Below are 17986 nucleotides of genomic sequence, written 5' to 3'. Positions count from 1 at the left end.
CATCGTTCTTGTGCTATCGCGATCGGTATCCATTGCCTAAATGTACTAGAATACCATCTCGAAACTCCCTCCAGGTCACCCATACCACAGAATCTCTTGCATTTTGAAAACAATCATGGCAACCATCCATAAGCTATTCAAGTCGCCCTTCTTCGATTTCGAGTTTCTTCGTCTACTGGCCATGGCGCCGCATGAAGGAGCCGAGATCGGAGAAGCGCTGGAAGCAGCAGCCAAGATCAAGGACCAAGATCCAGAGTCATGGTATAGTGCCCTTGTCGAAACTGGTAACAAGGCGGAAGCCATTGCAAAAGAAGCTGAGGCCTCTGGAGATCGGGTGGGTGCGCGCCGGGCGTATCTACGCTCGTCAAACTACCTTCGCGCAGCGCAGTTCATGCTCAATGAAGGTCCTATAGGACATGACAAAAGGGTCCTTCCAACAATTGAACGATCCATTGCCAATTTTAGAAAGGGCGTCCAGTATCGTGACGGAAAGACCATTTTCCTGGACATCCCGTACGAGGACGGAAAACGGTTGCCTGGTTATCTCTACCTGCCGTCAGCCTCAAGTCGCATTCCTGGTCGCAAGATCCCCATCCTGCTCAACTCCGGCGGCGGCGACTCTACTCAAGAGGAAATCTACTTTGTGAACCCAGCGTACGGGCCGGATGTAGGGTACGCAGTCCTCACTTTTGAGGGACCCGGTCAAGGAATCGTCCTCCGTCGCGACAAGTTACCCATGCGCCCTGACTGGGAAGCCGTCACCGGTCCCGTCCTGGATCACCTGTTTGAACTGGCTGCTCGTCATCCCGAACTTGACCTAGATCTCGACCACATTGCCGTCACGGGTGCGTCCATGGGTGGCTATTTTGCACTCCGGGCGGCCACAGACCCCCGCATCAAGGCATGCGTGAGCGTCGATGGATTTTACAGCTTGTCGAGCTTCGTGGGAGGCAGGATGCCGGCGCCGCTATTCAACGGCTTTATGAGCGGTTGGATTTCTGACGGCATGTTCAATGGAATACTCAGCTTTCTCAAGAAACTTGACTTTCAGGCCCGATGGGAGTTTAATCACTTGAAGTGGGCCACGGACTCCAAGACGGATGCGGATATCATGCGTAGCTTTGGCGACTACACATTGCAGAACGCCGACGGCACAGAATACTTGGCTGACGTGAAGTGCCCAACACTTGTGACGGGGGCAGGGGCAAGCTTCTACTTCAACCCAGCCACGACAACAGACAAGATCTACGAGTGCTTGACTAGTCTCAAAGACGGCATTGGCAAGGAGAAGTGGATCGCTACAGATGTAGCCTACGGAGGCCTCCAGGCCAAGATCGGTGCATTTGGATATTCGGCACAGAAAACTTTTGAGTGGCTGGACCAAAGATTTGAAATTGAGAGGGAGCCTTTGACGGCCAGCTCAAGGTTCGAAGACTTGGTCAGCAAGTTTTAAAATATATACTCTCTGAAACTCAAACCTTACCGTTGTTTTCCATTTATATATTTCTTTTACCCTCGGTAGTGTAATAGTTAAAATCACTGGGTTCAAAACTTCTAGTTTTATAATTGACAGAGTAATGATAGGAAATATATTTCTGCCTCCTAAACATCGCAAGACATACAGGCAACTTGCTACGACTAAAGTAAGTATAAGGTTGAGAATGTCCATAATATTCCATCATAATTTATAGCTATTTATCAAAATTAACATATGATAGTGAAGAGGGATCGCGAAGTGTACATAATTGACACTGAATGTATCTTACATACAGCCTGATACAGTAAAAAAGGTTAAGGCCAGTCCCGTGACAGTTTACAATTCAAAAAGAATTACTGTATGTTTATTATTCGTCATCTTCCTGCATCCCCCCTGGGGTCCGGTGGACCTGGGCAAGGCTACTTCCGCTATTATCTCCTGTAATGTTACGTTCTTCTCAGATATCAGAGCAACAATGCATCGTGGTTTGCATAAAATATTGGTCTATTTCCTTTTGACTTTTGACAAGTATCCATGTCTTAGCTTGACATTCCATACAAAAATAAAAGGAATGAGGTGATTCGTTGAATAAGGCCCCTTGCTGTACCCTGGTGCCCAGGTGGTAAGTTTCCACGGTACAGTTCGACTGCAGCCAAACTCTTCTAAAGAAGCTCACCTCTCAAACGAGGGAAGATAGGTAGTATGTTGCTACCAAGAAGCCAAAACTGTATTTTGGGGTCAACAAACATGGAACAGGCGGCAATATGAAGAACAGGATAGACCTACACCATACCAGCAATAAGAGACATAATCGTCCTTCTCGTCATAGCTGGAGAGGAAACCACCCAGACACCGCATACCCGCAGCAACGTATGCCAGAGTAACTATAGCCGGTGGTTTCCACAAGGCAATCAACCCTATGGTCCACGCGACCGTTATCGCGGCCAGTGACCAGCGAGCTACAGGCTGGGACAGCAGTAGCGGTATTGTTTTGCGGCCCCGTGTGGTATCAGCGGAGCGATCACGGAAATCCTGAGCATGGCCCTATACAAGTGAGACATTATTAGCATGTAATTGCCTCTGGTGGGAACAGAATTGAGCAAAAGAACGCACAGTAGTGGCAAAAATTGCAGCTATCATCAGTACTGCGATGGCTTTCAGTCCATGTAACTCTTTGCCGCCATCTTGAAAACACTATCTGTTAGCATGTAATTTCGCAAAACCCTAAGGTTTGGCAGAGGTAATACCAAGAATTATCGTTGTCCCCCAACAATAGCAGCCGAGACCGATAGCTCCGATAAGATTCTTGACTACCGGGATAGCTGCCAGACCACCCTCGTTGTATACCACTATGGCAATCGAATAGATTAAAGTGCATCCGATCGTGTTTGTGTGTATGGCCGCAATCCACATAAATAGGAAGAGGACATGATAGAGCATGGTAGCGTGTTCTGGGGTTATCCTGCCAGAGGGCAAGGGTCGATGCGGCTTTGCTATGCTATCCTCTTCTATACCATCAATCTGAAATATGGTAAGCATTCCTTGTCGTTATCATCTTGTTTGTCGTTACGTGGGTATAACTAACCTGGTTTTTCACCTGCTGATGTCAACATTTGATCGCCCTCGCTTAAAAAAGAAAGCCTCTAGACGCACCTGGAACGTGAGAAGATGTAATTGATTCCACAGAAACCCCTTTGTAATCAAGTAAAAGCTACATGGTCCGGCAAGCACAAGGCCCACGGCTATCTGCTCTCAGTGTTAGTAAGTGGCATTTCTTGTGCGTGGATCGAGAATTAGCAACGGCACATACAGAAGGTAAAGCTGCCGCTGGAATATCGGACTTTCCGAACAGATATAAAGTCTTCAAAAAGGAGACGGGTATTTTTCCCAGTTTTAACACACCTTCCATATCTGCTGGAAAGTAAGGACGTTATAACGGCTGCTGATATTGATGGTGTCACAGAATTGGTGCCCGGTGAATTAATTTTATCTGCAACAGTGGATGGCTTAATAGGTCAATGTACAACGATAAGCCTATCATAAATCCATTTTCGGAAGGATTTAAGAGTTGCGACATTTGAACAGTCTGACTATGGCTGTGCCGTTTAGCCGTACGCGGCCATCACAGTAAAGTCGTGAGTACGGATGGCCCTAGCTAACAGATGGTTGCTAAAAGGATAATCGTTTCCTAGTTTAGGATATTATGCCGTCAAAAGTGCCCGAATACATCCGACTATTTTGCAAGTTGGACGGGGACATAAGCTCAGAGTATTGCATTCACTTGACATGGACGGAGATAGGAAATCGTCTAAATGAGACAGTCTCGCAGCCCCATTGCAGCCAAGGAAGACTGATTCGTAGTGAAGAAATTCACCTACGTCACTTTCACATTCTAATTTACTCCTCGTTTTTTTGGTTGGGAATCCACAGTAAGGCTAACTCCGAACCAGCTGTACGGGCGTTAGGAGACTGAGTAAGATATGGGCCTAAACCTATCGGTAGTCGGATGGCCGAAAGTCGACTATTTGGTTTGTAAACAGGCTACCCTAGCGTTTGAGGAGATCAAACGGTTGAAAGGACCCCTGTCCGTGATGAAAAGGGAGGGAACGCTCTCTAAGTGCGTAACCGAATGTGTGCGGAATTCGGATGTGCCGTCCATGTAATCGCCTGACTCAAATAATACTGGCAGACCCGAAACGTAGACTTGACAAGCCAAATCCCTATTCTTGACTTAGATCACACAATATGACCCGCGGACTATCCACCCTTCAGCTTAGCTGCGTGGCATTGGTGGCCTTCATAGCTGTGCTGGCGTTCAGCAAGCGAAGAAAGCATCTCAAATGGAAGGTCCCTCCTGGACCAAAGCCATTGCCTGTTATTGGCAACTTCTTCGATCTCCCCGCCAAAGGACAGCCCGAGTATCAGCACTGGTTCAAGCACAAAGATGCCTACGGTCCCGTCAGCTCGATCAATGTTATGGGGACGACACTTGTCATATTCCATGACAAAGACGCTGCCCACGCTGTCATGGGGAAGAAGGCCCAAAAGACATCGGCAAGACCTCAGCTCAACTTTGCTCAGCTATGTGGGTTCGAGAACTTTCTCATCACACATCAGTACGATGATAAGTACCGCCTGCACCGGAAGATGGTTCACCAGGAAATTGGGACTAAAGGGCTCTCTGCTGGTTTCCGCCCCATCCAAGAGCAGGAATCTATTCGTTTCATCATTCAGACGTTCAATCAGCCTGACAAAATCTTGCATCACTTGAAAACGTAAGAGCCTCTTAAGCCATGGCGCTTGTTGTATATACATTGTCTAACGGTTTCTTAGTTTGGCAGCAGCCATCGTTCTGAGCATTAACTACGGTTACACGATTGAGCGAGACAGCCCCGATCCACTGGTCGAGCTGATTGAGCACGCCATGGAGAACTTGTCCCAGGCATTCGTACCACTTTCTTGGGCAATTGACTCTGTGCCTGCTATCAAGTATCTCCCTGACTGGTTCCCTGGAATGTCGTATAGGAAGACCGCGCAGGAATGGAAGGCCGTCAACGAGGCCGCTGCCGAACTCCCCTATGACTTTGTCAAGCGCCAGATGGCACACAAAGCCCATCGTCCTTCGTATGTCTCAAATCTTCTCGAAAAGAACATGGCCAAGTCGAACCGTAATGATATCAGTTTGACTGCGGAAGACGAAGAGGCTATCAAATGGACTGCAGTCAGCCTCTATGCTGCAGGATCTGACAGCACCGTCGCCATCATCCACAGCGTTATCTGTGCTCTTGTCATATTCCCTGATGTTGTAACAAGGGCACAGGACGAGATCGACCGAGTTGTCGGTTCCGATCGGCTCCCCAACTTTGACGACAGAATCAACCTGCCTTATATTGACGGTATTATCAAGGAAGCCTGGCGATGGAATCCTGTAGGACCCATGGGCTTGGCGCACAAGTCGGAGGAAGATATTGTACACGGGGAATACTTTATCCCTAAAGGCTCTTATCTCCTTCCTTCTCTATGGTGGTTCTTGAACGACCCCAAAGATTACCCAGAGCCCCGAGTCTTCAAACCAGAGCGTTATATGGAGCCATTCAACAACCCTGATCCGAGTGAACTGGCTTTCGGTTATGGTCGAAGATCTTGTGCCGGTCGCTTCTTTGCAGATGCAAGTGTCTACATTACTGTGGTCCAGCTGCTGGCAGCTTTCAACGTTCGCAAGGCTAAGGATTCCCAAGGCAACGAGATTCCTGTCACTCTCGAGGCTATCCCGGGCATGGTCAATCGCCCCGCTCCCTTTGAGTTCAAGGTAGAGCCTCGCAGTCAGCATCACATCAATCTTCTTCGCCGTATCGAGTCTGAGCAGATACCTGAGCTTAGCCATGCGAGCCTTCTCAGAGGGAGTACAGTCTGAGCGCCAAACGCACAGATAAATGGGTGAATTTGAATATATTATAAGCAGGAGAGTTACAAATTGTTTTGGTTGGTGATTCAATGCAGCTCAGCGCTCACAATTAGTTACATTAGTTTTACAAAAAATTGGAGTACTCGGTGTATGTTTATATGCCCAGCAGATACTTCTTACTGTCATACTTCAGCCGACTGCAAGACGTAGGTTCTTGTGAGAGCGCTCATGGTTCATATTCCAGGCAGGCAGATTGTTTTCTAAATCTTTATCTGCCATGGAAGTCCAATGTAAACCTCCACCACTGACAATGACTGCCGCTAGATCGGCGGCCCCTGGTAGGTCTTCGGTAGTGGAGAATATCGGCGATCACCATGGATTCGGTATCATCTACCGAACGCAGGTGCAGAGTGAACACTCTCACAGCTGACAACATGTGCTAAGATGGCATTCAGTCCATTGACTCAGTAGCACAAATCAGCATTGGTTGTTAGGTCTTAATGCCATATTATCAGCCAAGAACCCTAAGCCACCAATAGTGGCAGCTCTTTCTTTGTCTTCATTCATTTCCTGAGTGCATCCGACCATCAATAATGGATTCGACGTCATCAACTCTTCTTTATCTACAAGATGAAGCTCATCGACGGAGTCTACAAGACCCGGAGCAGTTCTGGTCGCGCCAAGCCGAACGCCTTCACTGGCACAGGAAACCTGACACCGCACTCCGGACACTTCAGAAGAGTCTGCAAGGTGGCACCGTTCACCCGACCTGGGAATGGTTCCCCGGTGGTGAAATTTCAACTTGCTACAACTGCGTCGACAGACACGTCGCTGTGGGCAACGGACACGAACCTGCGATTTACTACGAAAGTCCGGTCACCAACACAAAGGAGACAATTACCTATAACACACTCCTTAGTAAGGTTGAGACGCTGGCGGGTGTGCTGAGAGAGAAAGGGGTTAAGAGGGGTGATGTGGTCATGTTGTATATGCCCATGATCCCGGCTGCCTTGGTTGGCATGCTTGCCGTCAATCGTTTAGGAGCAATCCACTCAGTTGTGTTCGGAGGATTCGCACCAAACGCTCTCGCTCAGCGAATTGAGGCTTGCAAACCTGATGTGTTTCTCACTGCATCATGCGGCATCGTCGGGAATAGGCCACCAATTGCATACCAACCACTCGTCGCGGAAGCGATGAAGCTTTCATGCCACAAGCCTTCACACATAATCGTATGGCAGCGCAACCAACTACATTGGAACTTCCAGAAGTGTTCAAATAGTTGGTGGAGGAACATATGGCGCTGGATAAAACAGGTCTTCTTCCGTTGCAGGACAAACACCGCAAAGGAATCATCGTGGCAGGAACTGATGACAAACGCCGGGTCACGGGGTATCACAGCCGACTGTGTCCCGGTGCAGAGCAATCAGCCGATCTATATCATGCATACCTCCGGTACGACTGGAGCACCAAAGGGTGTGTTGCGCAATTCAGGCGGTCACGCGGTTGGCCTACAATTCACCATCGATTATATTTTCAACATCACCGGCCCGGGACACGTTATGTTTGCGGCCTCAGATATTGGTTGGGTGGTCGGCCATTCTTACATCTTATACGCGCCATTGTTGGCCGGGGCCGCCACCGTTTTGTACGAAGGCAAGCCTATAGGAACGCCTGATGCGTCTGCCTTTTGGAGAGTTGTCGAGCAGTACAAGGTGAACACCATGTTTGCGACACCAACAGCACTGAGAGCCATCAAGCAAGATGACCCTAGCAATGCAAAATTGTCCGAGACTGGGGAGCGTGGAGGCTTGCGGTCTCTAGAAGCTTTGTTCCTCGCTGGCGAGCGGTCAGAGCCAACCCTAATCTCCATGTACCAAGAGCTGCTTGATAAGCACGGTGGAAACAAGGCACAAGTCATCGATAATTGGTGGTCAACCGAAGCCGGATCTCCGATCACCGGCCGAGCGATTGCGCCTCATACTGGGTTGAGGGATGAGGTTACTACAAGTCAAAAGCTCCCTCCAATTAAGCCAGGGAGTGCTGGAAAGCCTATGCCAGGTTTTGATGTTCGAGTCGTGGATGAGCAGGGTGAAGATGTACCAAAAGGGTCCATGGGAAACATTGTGCTAGGCCTACCTCTTGGGCCGACAGCATTCAGCACGCTGTGGTTGGACGAGGAGAGATTCTACAACAGCTATTTGAAAAGGTTTCAATCCCGGTTTCTGGATACTGGAGACGCGGGATGGATTGATCACGATGGATATGTTCATGTGATGAGTCGAAATGATGACGTGTTGAACGTTAGCGCGTATCGATTGTCAAGTGGTTAGTTCCATCCCTTTTTTGACACCCTCCCAGTTACTGATTTTATAACACATGTAGGAGCTATCGAAGAAGCTATCTCCTCACATCCCCAGGTCGCAGAATCGTGTGTGGTTGCTATCCCAGATGAACTCAAAGGTCAACTTCCATTCGCGTTTATCTCCCTCTCCGTGTCGGACCACCCAGGCTCTGCTACACCAGCAGCGAACGTCGCGAAAGAGATTCAATCACTGGTCAGGAGCCGGGTTGGAGCATTTGCCGCGTTGGGAGGCTTAGTACAGGGCAAAAATATGATACCGAAAACGAGGTCCGGTAAGACATTACGTCGTGTGCTTCGGGAGTTGGTGGAGAATGCGGTGTACGGTGACTTCGATCGGAGTGTTGAAGTACCGAGCACAATTGAGGACGCAACGGCTGTAGAAGTCGCGAGAGCCAAGATTCGGGAGTACTTCAACAAGAACACGGGTAAACATAAGGCGATTGAGGCAAGAGAGACGGTATGAGAATGGGCATATTTACAATCATAGAGAGCTAGTAGCCCAGAAGAATATGACCAATTAGCATATTTAGTGGACAAGCTATAATTCCTATATGATATGTGAAAATATCAAGCTCTTGTGCCAGAATGGTGGGGAATTCTCTGAGACCGTTTCTAGCCCGGTGATAATTTCTGGTGTCTCATAGGTCTTCCCCACGAGGATGGCTTCAGCCAATATGTGATGAAACTCGCGCTCGGAGACAGGCATGTAATCCAGGCCTCTTAAGGTAGAAATCACAGCCCCCGATCCCCCACTGCAATCAATATTTTGGATGAATCCAAGTCCTATGATAGGACCACAGTTGATCACCGAGGCAGGGAGGTTGCGAGCTCGTCTCTGGAACGCCAAGCCATTCATGAACTACGCAGTGATCAGTTTGTCATGACTTGAATCAAACCGAAGATTCGGGAAACTTACATTATTAGCAGCATCATAATTTGCCTGGAATGGCTGGCCAACCACAGCCGATATGGACGAGAACAACAAGAAAAACTCCAGATCATCATCAGAGAAGACCTCATCCAGGATCATGGACCCGTCCACCTTGGGTTTAAGGACTTCTTGTAGAACGTCGTACGTCAGATCGGAGAAGAAGCAATTAGACTGAACCATTGCACCGTTTGCCACACCTCCGATGGGAGGCATTGTCCCGAGAATGTGGTTGTGGAGATTAATCATGTCTTGCTTCTTTGTAACATCTGCTGCCTTAATCACAATATTGGCACCTGTCTTTTCTAGCTCTTCTTTCCAGTGTATGTGTTTGTTGGGATTTCTATTACCGTTAGTAGTCATTCCACATACAGTCTTTTCTGTACCTACCGGCTTGTGATCACAACGTGGCGCGCACCAGTCTCTACCATCCATCTGGTGATAGACTGGCCGATTTGCCCGCTAAGGCCAATAAGAACGTACGTTTTACTCGGCGAGAAAAGACCTGAGGGATTTCCAGCCTTCAATATCCGCCGTAAAGAGTTGAGATGATCGTTGCGCTTTTTGTCGAAAAGAACTCTCGGAATGAGGAGTCTGCTTCCTTGGACAGACAGCTCCGGTTCAACAGTCCACAGCATGCTTGAGCTATCATCTCGCATCCGAACACCCCCGATAAGCCGAAGGAAGCTCTCTGCCACAAGAGACTCGTTACCATATATCTTATCCAAATCAAGAAGCTGCAGAACCTTCTCCGGTCTTTCGGCTTGGACGGCTCGAACAAGTCCAATTGTACCGCTTTGGTGCGGGTTTTGATTTCTAGCGCCGTGGGTAACCCACAGGACTATCTTAGACTTGGCAAAGAGTTGATGTAGGCCGTGAAATGTATCACAACTGAGATTCTCCAGCACCGAATAATCCAACTCGGTGAGACTAAGGACAGCTTCCACTTGTTCAAAGTCCCGGCTGTTCAAGTCGGTCAGGGACCTAATCACGATGAGCTCCCCATCCCACACACATCTCAGTCTGCTCTCGATGATCTCTATAAATTGTTTGGTATTTTGCGACAGGCCACCTATAACAAGAAGTGTTCCTCTTCTAGCAAAGGCTGGTGTCGTCTCAAGCGGAGCTCTCAGAAAGCTGACCTGATCATCGAGGGCCTGCGACAATATGACAAAGGACGAATCCTCTTCTCGGTTCCTTTGCAATGAATCAACCCCAGAAAACCCAGCTCTCTGCAAATTTTGGTGTAATTCCTTGCAGGTAGTGTCTATTGCTTCCGGCGGAATGGCCTCCGTTACCGTCACCGTCATCAGTAGAAACCCTCCTTGTTTTAAGAAACCTCGCATAGATTTCAATGGAACAGACTCATCTCTGGAGGTATTCAGAGCAATTATCAAGTCGAAAGAGCTGAGATCAATTGGAGTGAGGGCGGTTGGCTCGTACAAAGTTCCAACACCCTTTGGAATGTCGAGGACTCCAAGCCTGATAGGCAAGTCGTGTGATATCGTCTCCCTCCTCATTCCTGCTATGGCCCCGTACGATGTACCCATAATTATGTATGAGTTCATAGCCTCCCCCAGATCCTGACACACGGCTTGTACCAAGCTGATAGGCGACGTTCCAATTCGGATAATGTTTAACTTTCGATAGCGATGTGAGATCTGTCTGGTTGCTGCCAGAATATACCTGTGACCGTCAGAGAGGCCCAACCCCTGGTGACAGGAGGTATTATTATTTTGCTCGAGCAATACTCCCGATAGGATGTCTTGCTGCCATGCCATTTTCAGGTACATGAGTTTGTCCTGCTTCTCAGCAGAGGAAATCGTGGGGCTCATGGTAAGACTTTCGAGGCGTATTTGTAACTCGCCGGTCTCTGAGCTGCGGACATCAATGTTCCCTTTGATCATGGATAACACTGCCTCATACCCTGGTTCAGATTCCTGTAGGTGTGCTTCGACGGTAACTGAGGCAGGCTTATCCAGGCCGGCAAATGAATGTGGAAACAACGTCAGACGACCGATGTTTGTAGTCGTAAAGCGCGTCCATAGTGCGCCATCTCGAGGGGCGGCGAAGGCAAGTAAAAGCGTCTGGAAGCAGGCCTCTAGCCTGGTAGGGTGAAGCAATCCTGATACACCTCCTGCTTCGTCGGTCGTATTTGTGACAGCGCAAGCATAATCCAGGCGCCTCTCAGCAGAAGTGAAAGCTCTGAAAGCTCCACGATAGCTCAGGCCTACTTCACTGAGTGAATCGTAAAATTGGTTGACGTTGACAGGTATCAATCCACACGGCTTGGGTTGTCTGGTGGAGGATAATATTGAGGGGTCGGTTGACTCGTGGTCTGCAAAGGTGACGCGTAATGTTCCCTTAGCTGCAGTGGCCATCTTATGATCGTGCGCTGCGACCTCATTGAGACTGAACTCTGCCTGAATGCAGTCAATTCGCGCATTACCAGAGTCAATGAGGCTGGTGATACTGAGCGAGGTCTCAAGCTCCACTGAAGGTGCTCTTAGTACGATCGGCCGTCCTATGGTAACGCCCGAGAGCTCGATGATATCTGCTTGTCTGCCATTGCTGATATCCATCGCGGCCGCAAGGACCATGACGCAAACCATAGCTGCTGGGATAACGGGCTCATTCTGTATGTGGTGATCTCCTATCCACGGCAAGTCTTCTAATTTGAAGACGCGGCGCCATTTATGCTCATAATTTGTAACACGTGGGTCTCGACTCCCTAACAGCTCACGAGGGAGTTCCAACATGACTGTTTTGTTTGATGATAAAAGAGGGAAAAGATAGCATCACAGGGAGTGTACTCCTACATACAGGGGAAGTGTCAGGATAGGATTTAGTAAGTTACATGTTCTGTAGTTTCATGCCAGGGCTGAGGATAAGGATAAGTTGGTAGCGGCCAATGACCACACTGGAAATCTTTCGGAGGGAGAGGATCAAACTTAGTTAGGCAGCTGACTGCTCCTATTCTTTGTCTTCCGAATGGTTCGGATACACCCGGTGAAACGTCTCCTCTGTGACCCTATGTGCAGCAGCAACAGCCAGGCCACCATGAATGCCACTATTACTAACATCAACTTACTTCTACTTCATTCGCATACCCAGAAGTACCCTGCTGGATATTATCGTGCAGGTAAAACGATTATGGAAAAATATCTTCTACATTGTAGAGGCACCTATGTTTCCAAACTGCCCTTAGTACTTGAGTCAACTCTGATATAACCATTTTATGTACACATTCTCCTTCACTATCATGAATCAAGCGACAACCGCAGTTGCATCCTTTTTTGGGGGATACTTCTGAGCCATATAAGTCAGATCGCCCTTCACAACATATCCAATGTGGCTCAGTGCGAGAAGTTCCTTCATCTGCGGGCTAAGCTTCTCTTGGAGCTCCTTTGGCAGCTTTGCTGACCAGTTCGTCAGAGGACGCATGTGAGGCGCGGAGTAATAGGCAAAAAGAATGGCACGATCCTCGTCCTTAGTAATGTTGGATCCAGAGGTATGCCACAGGCGCCCATCAATAACAACAATATCGCCCGCATCAGCTTCAAATGGGACCAGCAAATCCGGTGCGTTATCGGGCACATCCTCCCAGGTGGTCCACTTATTTGAACCGGGGATATACAAGGTCGCTCCATTATCCTTGGTCGTCCTAGTCAGGCACCAAATCACGTTGACTGCCCAGATATCCAACCACGGCGGTGGAAGAACGATGCTCTGGTCAGAGTGTAGAGCCATGCTCTCTGCACCAGGACGAGCAATGTTGGCAGAGAAGTTGCTGACCAGCAGTTGGTCGCCCAGCAAGGACTTGGCCAAGTCTAACCCGGTCGGGTTGATGAGCATTTCTCTCCAGTATGCGTCCAACTCTGGGAGGTAAAAGATGCGGACGTTGGCAGGGTTGGGATCCAAGATAGGCTGGAAAGTCGCTTCACCACTAGCCTCGATGGCAGCTTTCGCACTCCAGAGACGGTCAAGTGCATCTTGAGCTTCCTCTTTGGAGAGAACCGAAGGAATCTTGACCCAGCCATGCTCTTTGAGATGAGCCTTAGCCTCTTCCATGTTTAATGTCAAGGTACCGAGGATGTTCCGAGATTGTTGGTGGTTCCAGGGGCCAGCGATGCATTGTCACTCTTCATCTCTCAGGGCATTCATTGACTAGCTAATACTAATATCGTGTCCACTCTTCATTTTCCAGGCTTTCGGCAAGTTTCATGCATGCTTCCGACAATTTCGCATACTGACTTGATGAAGCGGCAAGGGTCAATGCGGTCAGCTACGGAAGGAAACAGGACCGAAGCCCTCGGTCGAAGACACAGCACTAGAATACCACTGACAGCCTGATCGGGTAAACAAAATAAAAAAAGGAGAGAATTTGGAGAGAGAGCCAATTGGATTTGAATATATAACCGCATTCGAAAGATACATCTAGGCATCACAAGGCCTTTCTATCCCTCATTTATATCACTAGGGGTTTACTGCTTGACAGCAAATATAGCCTGGTAAACACTCATCAAAAGAGCTAAAATATGACACAAAGGGGCCTTGATGTTCAATATTTGAGAAAACAGTACCCCGCAGGCAGCAATGCATCGGCCCATATCCCTGAAGGATAAGTATATATATGTAAGACCGTGGGAAACGTGATTTCTCTCCGACATATCGCGACTACAAACCTTGAAATGGACCAGTCTATGAAGCCCCTTCTCCCGTCCACAAAACAGCCACGCCGATATCTCACGGCCTCTGACATCTCCGTAAGCCACCCAATCATTCAGAATCAGCAGCTAACAAGGCAACTGCTAACGTCACCCTCAATAGTTTTTTCTCCCGAATCAATTTAATCTCGGCACACTCTTTTGCATCGGTTCTGCTATGCAGATAAGCCTCTGCGCCATCCTCCCCCTCCACTACTCCGCTATCCCATGTGCGACCGTTCTCCTCATATCCATTCTCACTACCATCAAAAATTGCTTCCAACCGCAAGCGAATCTGTTCATGACCGACGTCGTCCCGGGAAGAACTACCGCGCAGATCCCAAGCAAAGATGGAGAGTACGGTCCTGGACCAGGGAAGGGCTCCGTGGTGGTGTTCCACTTAGGAATACAATACAATCACCCACTGGGGATCTTTGCACCCCACATGCTCAAAATCTCGACCAAGTTTCTCGCCATGCAACAGGATATAATTCGCCGTAAGGACGAGCTTGGCCTGTTGGCTGTGCAAAATTGGAGAGGCAGCGAGCGCAGCTCCAATAACACCCTGCTTATAAAGTATTTCTTCAAAGACGTGGAAAGTATCCATAGGTTTGCCCAAGAACCGCTACACAAGGAGATTTGGGCATACTATAACCAGCACAACCCCGGTCATGTGGGTGTCTTTCATGAGACGTTTATAACGAAAGCTGGTGGATATGAGAGTATGTATGTTAATTGCCATCCGACTCTGCTTGGACGAGGCGAGGTGAAGGTCAAGAGTCGCAAGGACAGCACGGAGAACTGGATGGGGACGTTGGTTAGTGCTGATACACCGGGTTTGAGGTCTTTCAAATCAAGATTAAGTAAAAGCGATTAGAACTCGAGGGAAATCCTTTCCTGCAGCTCCAGCAGTGGCACTGCAATGGTTTCAAACACATGTATATTGCAAGTCTGGTGATAGAAATATGCAATAATTGTGTTGTTAGATAAGGTCCAATGATGATAAGACGCACAGCTTCAGATACACGAATAGAGTAGATCTGCGCACAGATGTATGGCCCTTCCCCATCCGATAGGCCCTTTGTGACCGGCCCTCCACTCGACCGTATCATCAGTTCTTTGCATCTCCGTTTGCAACCTCCGGTATGGGAATCGGCCCTCCGGGGGAATTCTCCAGTCTGGCCGTCAAAACCTCGACGCCTGTTTCTGTGACAAGCATGGTATGTTCTATCAAGTTTCAAGTTAGTACCTAAACCCTGTAAATGGCCTTTGAAAGGTCTATACGCACCGAATTGTGCTGTCCGCTTCCCATCCACCGTAACGTTTGTCCAGTCATCTGGCCAATAGACTTCTCGGTTGGTACCCAAAGTCAGGATAGGTTCAATCGTGAATGTCATCCCAGGTTTACATGTTCCCACAGCCTTGTTCTTCGCATAGTGGGGGATCCAAGGGGGTGGGTGGAATTCCGAGTTAATACCGTGGCCACCCCACGTCTTGACGACGACTAGGCCCCTAGAGGCTGCGTGCTTTTCAATGATTTTGCCAAACTCGCGGATCGGTGTACCTGGTTTGATTATCTCAATAGCCATATCCAAGGCCTCCCGCGTTGTTTCGATAAGTCTGACCGAATCAGGATCCGCTTTCGCCTTGTCGCCGACGTAGTAGGTCTCGTTCAAGTCAGCATGATACCCGCCGTGGTACAGAGAGATGTCGAGGTTGAGAATGTCGCCATCAAGAAGAATTCGTTGATCCGGGATGCCGTGGCATACAACCTCATTCGGAGATGTACACAATGACTTGGGAAAGTGGTTGTAGTTGAGTGGCGAAGGATATGACTGCCTCACGCTTTAGCATGCAACTTGACATGTTTAACACAAGAGTGAACCGCACTCACCTCTCGCTCAACGCAAGCCTGGTGGCAAATTTCATCCAGGTAGTCTGTGGTCACGCCGGGCTTCATCGCCGCAGCAGTTATGTCGAGTACTTCTCGAGCTAAACGGCACACCTTGCGCATAGCCTCCTGGCCCTTTGCATCCAAGAGGTCCCATTTGGACCTACTCAAGCGCATCTCACGCTTTGGAATGCCATCTTTGGCCCAGTCGGGATGCTTGATTGTTTTGGGCACAGTTCGTCGCGGGGAGAGCGGGTATACGGCTCTGACAGACCCAGTGTATGGGTATGTCGGGAAAGGGTTGTAAAGTCCACTAGCTGTATCGTGATTAGAGAACAAAGTCACAAGTAGCTAGTGTATGTGACCCGAACGAGGCGATTACCATTTTGTGTCTTGTGCATAGCCTTGTGGGTGGACTGGATACGACCGATGTTAGATTCTCAGTTAGAAGAGATGCCCAGGCAGATGTAACCCACCCAATTCCTCTTGAAACAGTCCTGATTGCAGAAATAACTGCTTTTGACGCCCAGCTTCAGGCACGTTGGGCATTGCAAAGTCCCAGCGTCATTGTCACAATCGGCCCCTGAGCACTTTTGCTCGGGATTGGACATGGTGGCGGCTATTTTGAGATACCAGCTTGAGTGGGAGGAGGTGGTGTGGGATGACAGCTTATTAACTGGTATTTCTTCTGGGCTAGTACTGCCACAGTAACAACGTAAGCAATGTAACCAAAAACCCTTTTGTCGCATAAAATCTGGGCGATCCTAAGCGGACCGCCCCTTTGTTCTAAGTGGGCCCCCGCGCCACCTGTCTAACTGCCTTAGGAAAGACGCAGTATTTGTTTTACCAATTCCCCATCGTCTCCGTGCAAAGTGCCTTCAAAATTAAAAACACACCCGATGAAACTAGTTTCTAAATTTTACACACACACAAAAAAAGTGAAGCATGAGACAAAGCAAGAAGTGCGGACTTGGGTACGGTATAGTGTTAATAGATCACATGATATACAGATATACACGCGGGTACCAGTTCGGCGTGGTTTGGAATTGATTCGGGGTGGTTACGGAACACGCCCAAAGGACACGTCACATATTCCGGCCTTGGCTAATAGTGTATGGTTCCATTCAGAGATACATACAAGGCACCTGTGTCAAACACTGATCAATGACGGTAAGGAATCCATTGTAGTGCCAAAACCCTAAAGCCCTAAGCACTAAGGTCTTATGAAAGACCCTCGGTGAAAGTGACCAATGTGGCAGTCAAAATGCAAAGAAAGGCGGGAACATTCACCAGCAGCGTTCGTGCCCGGTGTTTGGGCAGCCATTCCTTAAGCGCGTCCTCGTTTGGAACGCCGGCCGACTTAACATCGCCAATGCGGCCGAGGATAGCAAACATGGTTGGCCCCCAGCAAAAGTGGGCGATACTGAGCAGCGCGCCGGCGAAGTACAGGTTGCGAGCCTCGCGGGTCTGACCGCTTAGCCCATTGATAACGCAAATGACAGTGGCAGGAGGGTAGGTTAACCCGATACCCCAGATACCAGGACTCATGAAAGCGGGCAGGTATCGTGGGAGTAGTTTGCCACTAGGATGGGCTGGGTCATTGCGTAGGGACGGGTGTAAGAAAGCGCCAAGAGAGATGTCCTGCGACCAGCTAAACATCAAGGATGCTGACGATATGACAAGAGGTGAGATGCGCAGAAGGGCCGTTCCCAGCTGGGAGCCATAGTCTGAGCCGAATGGAGAGGCCATGGTGAGTTGTGCTCAAATGTGTCTATCCCAAAGCTTCACTATTCGACTTTAATAATACCATATACCTATTAGCGTTACAATCTTTTACGCCGAGACTATCGGGGGAGCAAACCCGTGATAAAGCGTTTATACCAAGACTGACAACCATTGTCGCCAAGGACCCCACCCGACAGAGGCCCCTTCCGGTGATCCTTGGGAGGCGACATATTCTGCCTGCCACAGGTGAAGGAGAAGACCCACTGTTTCTAACGTTTGCTATAAGAGTTGCTGCCTGATCTTGGCCTATTCGGCGACAGCGCCGTACTGGGGTCGGATTCGGCATCACCGAATCCCTGCATGTGTCAAATCTCAACCATACCGTAGAAGCATCGGAGGCAAGATGGGTATACTCGGCGACGCCTAACACGGGTAACCTTGACCAAACAATACTTGCTTCCTGTTCGGGAACGGTCTCGGTCTGGAGATACC

At 48.9% G+C, this 17986-nt stretch overlaps 9 protein-coding genes across 9 annotated transcripts; 4 read left to right on the top strand and 5 right to left on the bottom strand.

The window, feature by feature from the left end:
- Window positions 1-115: 115 nt before the first annotated feature.
- On the top strand, window positions 116-1453 carry psoB (hydrolase psoB; the record flags this gene model as incomplete). Its single annotated transcript, XM_022628780.1, has 1 exon — window positions 116-1453. One exon carries the CDS (start codon window positions 116-118, stop codon window positions 1451-1453), a length of 1338 nt encoding a protein of 445 aa, XP_022491311.1.
- Window positions 1454-2156: 703 nt separating this feature from the next.
- Window positions 2157-2917, bottom strand: fma-TC (terpene cyclase fmaA; the record flags this gene model as incomplete). The annotated part of the gene is made up of 4 exons (XM_022628442.1): window positions 2157-2202; window positions 2271-2521; window positions 2591-2661; window positions 2725-2917. 4 exons carry the CDS (start codon window positions 2915-2917, stop codon window positions 2157-2159), a joined length of 561 nt encoding a protein of 186 aa, XP_022491553.1.
- Window positions 2918-4222: 1305 nt separating this feature from the next.
- Window positions 4223-5891, top strand: fmaG (cytochrome P450 monooxygenase fmaG; the record flags this gene model as incomplete). Its single annotated transcript, XM_022628395.1, has 2 exons — window positions 4223-4752; window positions 4811-5891. The coding sequence occupies 2 exons, from the start codon at window positions 4223-4225 to the stop codon at window positions 5889-5891; spliced, it is 1611 nt and encodes a 536-aa protein (XP_022492051.1).
- A 584-nt stretch (window positions 5892-6475) lies between these two features.
- PENARI_c003G04300 (putative acetate-CoA ligase) lies at window positions 6476-8739 on the top strand (the record flags this gene model as incomplete). Its single annotated transcript, XM_022628293.1, has 3 exons — window positions 6476-8207; window positions 8265-8669; window positions 8732-8739. The coding sequence occupies 3 exons, from the start codon at window positions 6476-6478 to the stop codon at window positions 8737-8739; spliced, it is 2145 nt and encodes a 714-aa protein (XP_022491692.1).
- Window positions 8740-8791: 52 nt separating this feature from the next.
- Window positions 8792-11931, bottom strand: Fma-KR (putative PKS-like enzyme; the record flags this gene model as incomplete). The annotated part of the gene is made up of 3 exons (XM_022628165.1): window positions 8792-9103; window positions 9161-9515; window positions 9563-11931. 3 exons carry the CDS (start codon window positions 11929-11931, stop codon window positions 8792-8794), a joined length of 3036 nt encoding a protein of 1011 aa, XP_022491354.1.
- A 508-nt stretch (window positions 11932-12439) lies between these two features.
- On the bottom strand, window positions 12440-13243 carry fmaF (Fe(2+)/2-oxoglutarate-dependent oxygenase fmaF; the record flags this gene model as incomplete). The annotated part of the gene is made up of 1 exon (XM_022628205.1): window positions 12440-13243. The coding sequence occupies one exon, from the start codon at window positions 13241-13243 to the stop codon at window positions 12440-12442; it is 804 nt and encodes a 267-aa protein (XP_022491515.1).
- Window positions 13244-13863: 620 nt separating this feature from the next.
- Window positions 13864-14755, top strand: fmaE (monooxygenase fmaE; the record flags this gene model as incomplete). Its single annotated transcript, XM_022628680.1, has 2 exons — window positions 13864-13938; window positions 14003-14755. 2 exons carry the CDS (start codon window positions 13864-13866, stop codon window positions 14753-14755), a joined length of 828 nt encoding a protein of 275 aa, XP_022492134.1.
- Window positions 14756-14989: 234 nt separating this feature from the next.
- fpaI (putative methionine aminopeptidase, type I) lies at window positions 14990-16380 on the bottom strand (the record flags this gene model as incomplete). Its single annotated transcript, XM_022628283.1, has 5 exons — window positions 14990-15105; window positions 15167-15713; window positions 15773-16086; window positions 16152-16185; window positions 16246-16380. 5 exons carry the CDS (start codon window positions 16378-16380, stop codon window positions 14990-14992), a joined length of 1146 nt encoding a protein of 381 aa, XP_022492084.1.
- Window positions 16381-16990: 610 nt separating this feature from the next.
- On the bottom strand, window positions 16991-17518 carry PENARI_c003G09556 (uncharacterized protein; the record flags this gene model as incomplete). The annotated part of the gene is made up of 1 exon (XM_022628667.1): window positions 16991-17518. The coding sequence occupies one exon, from the start codon at window positions 17516-17518 to the stop codon at window positions 16991-16993; it is 528 nt and encodes a 175-aa protein (XP_022491326.1).
- Window positions 17519-17986: the final 468 nt, after the last annotated feature.

This window comes from Penicillium arizonense (assembly GCF_001773325.1).
Source record: "Penicillium arizonense strain CBS 141311 chromosome Unknown PENARI_contig003, whole genome shotgun sequence".
NCBI lineage: Eukaryota > Fungi > Ascomycota > Eurotiomycetes > Eurotiales > Aspergillaceae > Penicillium > Penicillium arizonense.
This window is presented reverse-complemented; position numbering and strand designations above follow the sequence as displayed.